General features: G+C 41.0%; 1 protein-coding gene across 4 annotated transcripts in view; it reads right to left on the reverse strand.

Annotated features, from left to right (window-relative positions):
* cadpsa (Ca2+-dependent activator protein for secretion a) overlaps positions 1-5,089 on the reverse strand; it is a 511,391-nt gene extending 506,302 nt beyond the window's left edge. For all 4 annotated transcript variants that reach the window (XM_072280505.1, XM_072280503.1, XM_072280504.1 and 1 more), the window contains exon 1: positions 4,540-5,089. In XM_072280505.1, coding sequence (XP_072136606.1) covers positions 4,540-4,875 — 336 coding nt within the window. In that variant the 5' untranslated portion in view covers positions 4,876-5,089. The remainder of the gene's footprint in view (positions 1-4,539) is intronic.
* Between the last annotated feature and the right edge of the window lie 3,923 nt (positions 5,090-9,012).

A 9,012-nucleotide genomic window follows, 5' to 3' on the forward strand; every position in this document is an offset into this window, starting at 1 on the left:
CTATTTTTATAATTCTACCCTTAAAAACATGCTCCCTTAATAATGTTATGATTGCATCCTTAATAATTACTATAATGCCACTCCTTTGTCAGGGCCCCTAGCATCCCATGGTTCTTCTAATCTGGAATTTATTTTCCTCCACACACCTTAAGATCTTGTCTCAGTAGTGCGTCTTATGCTATACTCACCAAGCTGAACTGATACATATAGTTCGTCCACTCTATTTCTTGTATTCTGTGCATTTGTGAAAAAAAAATATGCTTACTTAAGATCATCTTACTAGTTTAATTTCTTTTCTCATTCATTTCTTATTTCCCTTTCCTGGTTTAATTCCTTTCAATCATATTACTTTTGACTTGTTTATTTAAGGCACTATTTCTTACAATTAGCCCATATTTTCAAGTCCTTTCCCCAAGAGGAATCTCCCCACCTCAGCCATTTATTAGCTTAAAATCCTTGTCATTATCCTATTCCTAACCCCATTTTGGTGGAACCCATATCCCAGTTTCTTCCTGTCCCAGAACCCCCCTACTCCACAGCATCCCTTGCCATTTGGTTATCTTTTTCATTTGCTGGCCAAACAACAAATTCCATGATAATCCTTTAAATCTTATTCTTTAGAAGTCCCAGTACTTCCAAATAGGATTTCTTGCTTCTCCTTCCCATGTTGTTGTTCCAATATGAAGCACAATAGCTGGATATTTCATCCCATGTCAAGACGTCCTTTACTTAGACATCAGCAAGGCAACAGATTGAATAGACCTCCATTTAAAAAAAGATGCAATTTGTTTTCCTAATTATGGAATATTAACAACTACCACACTACATTTCTTCTTCCCACATCCCCATTCTAGAAACATCTCCTGCTTCCAAATCCTAAAATTCCATGGAAAAAGTTGAGGACAAGGTAGTGTCTGTGAATTATCATTCTTTATATTACTACCTCAGGCGGTGACTAGTGGGGTACCGCAAGGCTCAGTGCTGGGACCCCAGTTGTTTACAATATATATTAATGACTTGGATGAGGGAAAAAAATGCAGCATCTCCAAGTTTGCAGATGACACGAAGCTGGGTGGCAGTGTTAGCTGTGAGGAGGATGCTAAGAGGATGCAGGGTGACTTGGATAGGTTGGGTGAGTGGGCAAGTTCATGGCAGATGCAATTTAATGTGGATAAATGTGAAGTTATCCACTTTGGTGGCAAAAATAGGAAAACAGATTATTATCTGAATGGTGGCCGATTAGGAAAAGGGGAGGTGCAACGAGACCTGGGTGTCATTATACACCAGTCATTGAAAGTGGGTATGCAGGTACAGCAGGGGGTGAAAAAGGCGAATGGTATGCTGGCATTTATAGCGAGAGGATTCGAGTACAGGAGCAGGGAGGTACTACTGCAGTTGTACAAGGCCTTGGTGAGACCATACCTGGAGTATTGTGTGCAGTTTTGGTCCCCTAATCTGAGGAAAGACATCCTTGCCATACAGGGAGTACAAAGAAGGTTCACCAGATTGATTCCTGGGATGGCAGGACTTTCATATGAAGAAAGACTGGATGAACTGGGCTTGTACTCGTTGGAATTTAGAAGATTGAGGGGGGATCTGATTGAAACGTTTAAGATCCTAAAGGGATTGGACAGGCTAGATGCAGGAAGATTATTCCCGATGTTGGGGAAGTCCAGAACGAGGGGTCACAGTTTGAGGATAGAAGGGAAGCCTTTTAGGACCGAGATTAGGAAAAACTTCTTCACACAGAGAGTGGTGAATCTGTGGAATTCTCTGCCACAGGAAACAGTTGAGGCCAGTTCATTGGCTGTATTTAAGAGGGAGTTAGATATGGCCCTTGTGGCTACGGGGGTCAGGGGGTATGGAGGGAAGGCTGGGGCGGGGTTCTGAGTTGGATGATCAGCCATGATCACAATAAATGGCGGTGCAAGCTCGAAGGGCCGAATGGCCTACTCCTGCACCTATTTTCTATGTTTCTATGTTACCTCACTCTGTGCATTATTGATGAATGCCTACTCTAATCCTACAACTCTATTGAAGGTGTGACTGAGTTCTTAAGTAATCTGCCTCGATGTTCCACTCCTTTGCTTAGGTGTCTGAGAGTCGCAAGTTGCTGTGAAGAATTTGTTCTGTAGAATTTCCACATATAAATATAGGTATGTGAAAATGGTTTGTGGTCTTGATTTCAGCATATCTTCTACCATATCAATATTGAGTGAATTTTCCAAAGCAGGAGTTCTCCAATATACAGTACTTAGCCCACCCTCTTTATTCCACATTCTGGTTATCTTCTTACCTCCTTTCCTAACCTATTACCTCCCTCTGGTTCCCTTCCTCTTTTCCTTTCTTCCATGGTCCATTGCCCTCTCCTATTAGATTCCTTCTACTTCAGCCCCTCACCTCTATGACCTAACACTTCCCAGCTTCTTACTTCATCTCTTCTCACCTGTGCACCTACCTGCCTTTCTTCACACCAGACCCCCCACATTCTACCAAACTCCAGCAAGTGCAGGCCCAGAGCCATCAAACAGTACTCCCATGTTAACCCTTTCATCCCAGGAATTATTCTCATGAACCTCCTCTGGACCCTCACCAATACCTGCACATCTTTTCTTAGATAAGGGGCCAAAACTGCTCACAATAGTCCAAGTGTAGTCCAACCAATGCTTTATAAGGCTTTAGCATTATATCCTTGCTTTTATATTCTTGTCATTTTTAATTAATGATAACATTGCATTTCACTGACTCAACCTACAAATTACCCTTTAGGGAATCCTGCACAAGGACTCCCAAGTTCCTTTGCACCTCTGATTTTTTAATTTTCTCCTCACTTAGAAAATAGTCCATGCATTTATTCCTCTGCCCAATACATAACCATACACTTTGCAACACTATATTCTGTCTGCAACTTCTTTGCCCATTCCTACACACCTGTCCAAATCTTGCAGACTCCCTGTTTCATCAACACCACTTGTCCCTCCACCTATCATCATATCATCAGCAAACTTGGCCACAAAGACATCAATTCCATCACCTAAATCATATAGCATAAAAAGAAGCAGCCCGAACACCGACCTCTGTGGAATACCACTAGGCATCGGCAGCTAACCAGAAAAGACCCCTTTATTCCCACTCTATGCCCCTTGTCAGTGCTAGTATCTCTACTGTAATACCATGGGCTCTTATCTTGTTAAGCAGCCTCATGTCAGGGGCCTGAAAATTGAAGTAAGCAACATTCACTGACTCTCCTTTGTCTAACCTGTCTGTATCTCCTTAAAGAATTCCAATCACACCAATCAGACTACATATTTAAATTATTCTTGGGGAATAATTTTTCAAATGCTGTAAATGTGTATTTTATGTGCACAGTATTGATTAAATTATATTACAATTGTACATGAATACCTTAAGTAGTAAGATAGTATAAATACAGTACTCCAAAATCAAGTGGGCAACATTGCAGTTCATTCTGTAAGATCAAAGTTCTTCCAGCACTTCACCCCAGTTATAAAAAGTTCAAACTAAATTACAAATATTAAACATAGTATTTCACGACTCAAACATTTCCAGATGATAAACGTGTCTGTAAGGATAGTAAGTGCTGTCTGCAGTACAAAGGCAGCAGGAGTCGTCATTCCCAGGGCACTACAAACGGTCTGTGCCAGCAAACCATGTTACACTACTCGGTCACACAGTGACATGTCAGCTCTGCTCTATGAAACAGGGAGTGTTCCAAATCTACCAAGAAAGGATTGATATTTATATCAAGCATCTGGAAATACTAAAATTCCCTAGATGTACACAATCCGTCACCGACGCTGATCTGACAATGACGCCGCTACAGCCATGACCAGCGCCACTTGGCGGTGACAGCAATAACCCACGAGGTCGATGACGCCCCATGTTCCATGTCTGAGTGCAGGTGTGATTATTTGACTATTGGGGGAAGAGTTGCCTTATATAAAGAAAGGGTATGGATAAACCACTCCACAAACCAATCCTGGATTTTTGTAATGTCTCTTTTGCCTGATGTGCCTATTCCTGTCTTGTGGGGCAGTAATAAAAATGCGCATCTCCGAGAACAAAGGGAAAATTCATAACATCTTAGCAATGTATTTTAAATCAAGTTAGCTGGGCTGAGTGTGACTCGACTGTAGTTTCCGAAACCGAACCACAAAATCCGATGCAAGCATAAAGTTCTCGTGAGTTACCCATCCACAATTAACAAGTCACCTTGAAGTGCTAATTATCGGTTCTATTTAAGGACGCAAGTGCGATAAAGTGTTTTCATGCGGACGGGCACCTCTGGGCGCCCTGTGAGTACTGCCACTGCAGTGATGAAGGAAATTAGTAGCCAGATCGATGAATTTCCAGCACCCTGGCAGCTCTTACACACCGGCAATGTCAAAAACTGCTCGCAATAATTTTTTTTTGGTTTTGCCACCAGCTGATTAACACGAGGTTAACGCTGCTCCCGCGTAACCACAGCGGCAGTTGATGCTCTCAGTTAGGGATGTTTTATTCTCTTTGGCTGCTTACCTTTTGCTGCCTCCTCGCCATGTCTGTTGGCTGCTTGGCATTGAACGGGTAGGCGATGCATCTCATCACAAAGACGTACAGCTGCAGCTTTTTCTTCCTCTCTTCCTCTTCTTTTTGCAGCTTCTCGAGCTCCTCTTTCTCCTTCTCACTCACCACCGATGGGCTGGGGCTGGACGGTCGGATGCTGCTGCTCCGGCTACTCGGCTGTAACCCCCCGCTGCTCTCGCTGGTCCTGCTCGGAGATAACCGACTACCCGGGGCCGGAGCCTGCACCTCCTTATTCTCCTCTTCTACTATCTCCTCCGATTCCTCCTCACTAGACGACGGGTCCAACATTTTTGCTGTTCAGTTGCACCCTCTTTCTGCTCCCTCTCTTTCACACGCACACACCCCAAATAAATCACAGGGACCGAACAGCCAGCAGCTTCGAGCACCGTGCAAGTCTACAGAGCGAGAGAGGAAGTGAGTTCCCTTTTTGCTTTGCACGGATTGTCAGCAGGCAGGAAGCCGATTGCTTACGTTTTTGTGATTTAACTCTGCTCTTACCGACAGAAGGTATTAAGGATGAGTACAGTTCGGGATCGAGGCTTTTATTCGTCCACAATTCCTTTCTGCCTGCCGGATTCTGTCAATAAAACCTGATCGATGACCCCCACTTCCTGTAGCGCAGTTAAAAGCACAAGTAAAACGGCGCCTAACGTAACAGGATATGTATTCGCTGGATCAGAATAAAATGTTAGGTTTAAGATCTGATTCCATTCAGGACTTTCAAGAACAATGCACATGTACTGCATTGTATTACCGTCCCTGTTTGACACAAGAATCAGTGCAAGTAATTGGGAAATTGAAATGAGAGAGAAGAAAAAAACTACTTTCAGCAGGATGTGGAGATTGTCAGTTAAATAATATTGCCGAAGATCATTTCTATTCTTTAAAACGAGACGGTACAGAAATTATATATACTGTACACCAAAGATAGGAAAATGACCCGCACACTGTTTCCTAATTGCCCTTTTGATGAGATAAACTGGACGAACTCAATTTTAATGTAAATCTGAAAGCAAGAGTTTAAATGCAATGAAATACATTAAGATAGGTAGAAATGAATTACATGAATCCATGCCTCGCTCAAATAAGTCAAGAAGTTAAATTTAGGACCTTCCATCAGCAATATTACATAAAAAAAACGTATTGTTTGTTAGGTTCATTGTAGATTATTCCCTTCTTTACCTATGTATTGAAAAGATTTTAAGTGAATCCACAAGTCGTTGACAAACGCTAACATCCTTTATTAAAAGAAAAGCTCCATGGGCTTCCGCTGTACTCTGAAATGCAATTGCTGAAAGGTTCCACATAGAATAACCCCATGTTTAAATGGATTCCTTTCCCTCTAATAGTCTCAACGTGAATCTGTGGCCTGCGCCCCCTGCTGCAAAATGGTAATGTGACAGGCATTGTCAAGGTACAGTATTTAGAAACCCATTCATAAAATCTGAAATCAATGTTCATAACCATGTCATGACGTCCAACTTTTCAATAGATCCTCAGTTATAAAACTTCAAAGACGGATTTTTACCTAATTCTGACAGAATTCTCGTGAGGGGAAGCAGTAAATAGGAATTGTAGTTGTGATGGTTTGTAATTGCCTAGACCAATCTTTAAACCGTCCTTGGTTAATAGCAACCTCTCATTAGATCTGAAACATTAACCTTGTTTATCTTTCTACAGATTCTTTCCAACTTGCTGAGTGTTTCCAGCATTTTCTATTTTGTTCCAGATTATAGCATCTACAATTCTTTGATTTCCCGTCAGTTAAGTATTCTTAAATATGTTGTTTAAGAGGCACATGAACAGACGGAATCAAGGGACATACAGCATATGCACGTAGATGGGATCAGTTTAAATTGGCATGTTTGGCACAGACATCTTGGGCCCAAAAATCTGTTCTTATGCAGTATTGTTCTTTTGCCTTACTAGGCTAATCCAGGCACACAGGATAATGTACTTATGGTACACGCAAGTCTAGTGCCAGTTAGTGTTATTAGGTCCCAGTCTAACGAAAATTTTATATAAAGGGTTATATCAGTAATTTGATTTATTAAGAGTTTTAATCAGACATCTCAATATTTCACTGCAAAGGATGCAACATAATATTTTAGATGAATGCAATAAATGATATGCTGGCATGTGAAAATTACAACCACAAAGCCAACCTAAAATTCCACTGGACTGATACACTGCAGCACTGGAATTGTGGAGTGTTATAATGGAGCAGACCATTCAGCCCACCATGTGCATGCTGGCTCAACCAGAACAACACTCTAGCTCCATCCACCAACCCTTGCTCCTTGGTCTTGCAAATGTTTCTCCACCATATATTTATCCAGTTTGTTTAAAATATCAGGATGAAAGCAGCCTCTGTCTCATTCCAGGATCCACCTATACACACTGAGTAAAAATGTCCAATTTAAAGTTGCCCTTAATCCCCCTCCCTTTTCGTTTATGCATGTAATCTCTAGTACTTGACATTTTAAACAAAGAAACATCCTCCCAATCTGTCCAAATGCCCATCACTATCAAATCTCCCCTCAGCTTTCTTTTCAAAGAAAGTAAAATCTATGGTTTCTTGAACAAGGTAACCATTCTCAATACAATTTTTGGAGACCCTCTGCCTTCATATTCTTCCTATAAGGTGATGATCAAAATAAATGCAATTATCAGTTGAGGATGGACCTGTACTTTATAAAATTCTCTGCTTTTATTCTCCATGCATCCATTTATACAGCCCAGAATTGTATTTGCCTTAGCTATGCTACTTTCAATGATTTGTGTACATATATCTCCAGGTCCACCTACCCTTGTCTCTATTTATTGAAAATATCCAGCAACAGCTCCAATAACTGTAGCAGCGCCTGACACTAGCACACACTAGCAACTCAAAAAGCCTAGTCGATGGGTGTTCTTCATAACTGTCATAAGTTCAGAGTAAACAAAATGTGGTACATAAAATATTAGCACATTACTATGGCACTATTTCAATCTGATTTACATGTTCTCATCAGTTTTAGACAGGAAACTTTTGTACCTTTCAATCTGGGAATTACAAACGTATACATGTGAACAGTCCTGGGTATGACTCTAAACTGCAACCGGTGCGAGGCCCTGATTGGGGACCTTCAGAGCTTTGGGGAAAGTGGAGTTACTCTTTATATACCCCTCATTGCTCCCAGGGCCGCTCTGACCCAGAACGGTAGCACCTGCAAGGGTTCCTGCTCAGGATATGACCGAAGGCCAACTGCAGATCCTGCAGGTTCAGTAACTGAACTTATGATGGAGAAGGCGGATGAGCTATGACCTCAGATGACAATGGCTATAGTACAGGCGGATGAACATATGGGAAGAGAAATGGCGATTTCTTCAGTTTGCCCAATGCAAGGCAATAGCAAACCACTGCTGCTAGATTCTAGGTTTCCTAGAATCTACTTGCTAAGAAAACTCACAAACTCACAAAATGTATAGCACAACAACAGCGTCAAGAGGATCTTCAAGGCAATTCTGAAGATGCTTCGCTCAGTAGGGTTGATTCTGGGCAGCAGGGGATCCCCGACCATCATCAAGCTACTGATCATAAAATTCAAGTAACACAAAAGAAAATTATTCCCACATGGACTATAAGAACCCTACATCAAGCAGGAGGATTGGACAATGTGATAAGTGAAATGGAAACACTAAAAATTAACATCATGGGAAGTAGTGAAGTTTGTTGGACAGATGCTGGAACATGTCAGAATAGAAGTAAAACAATAATTTATTCTTGTGGAACATCCTATACTAATGGAGTAGGAATTCTTATGGATGAAAACATGGCAAAAAGTGTTTTAGGACATTGGGCAATATCAGAAAGAGTGCTCCTTGTTAGATTCAGAGGACAACCATCTGATTTAGCAATTACGCAGGCACATGCACCAACAACAGATGGGACAAATGAGGATATAGATAAATTCTATGAAGAACTTGAACAAGCAAAGAATGGATGCAAATCTCAAGATATTGTTATTGTCATGGGAAATCTAAATGCTAAAGTAGGACAAGGTGCTGATGGAAATAGCATAGGAAAATTTGGACTAGGGGAAAGAAATGAAAGAGGTGAGAAATGGGTAGAATGGTGCAAGATGAATAATCAAGTCATTATGAATACCTAAGTTAAAAACCATCCAAGACACTTGTGGACCTGGAAAAGTCCAGGTGATAGCACCAGAAATCAAATTGACTTTATTACTATAAACCAATGATTTAGAAACTCAGTGACTCAATGCAAAACATATCCAGATGCAGACTGTAATAGTGACCATAACCCAGTAATATGTCATGTAAAAGTAAAACTTAAAAAACTAAAGAAGCAAAAAACCTGAACAATCCCTTGACTACTCGTAATTAATTAAAGAAGAAAACATAAGACAAAAGTTTACAATT

Source organism: Mobula birostris, chromosome 16, assembly GCF_030028105.1.
Source record: "Mobula birostris isolate sMobBir1 chromosome 16, sMobBir1.hap1, whole genome shotgun sequence".
Lineage (NCBI taxonomy): Eukaryota > Metazoa > Chordata > Chondrichthyes > Myliobatiformes > Myliobatidae > Mobula > Mobula birostris.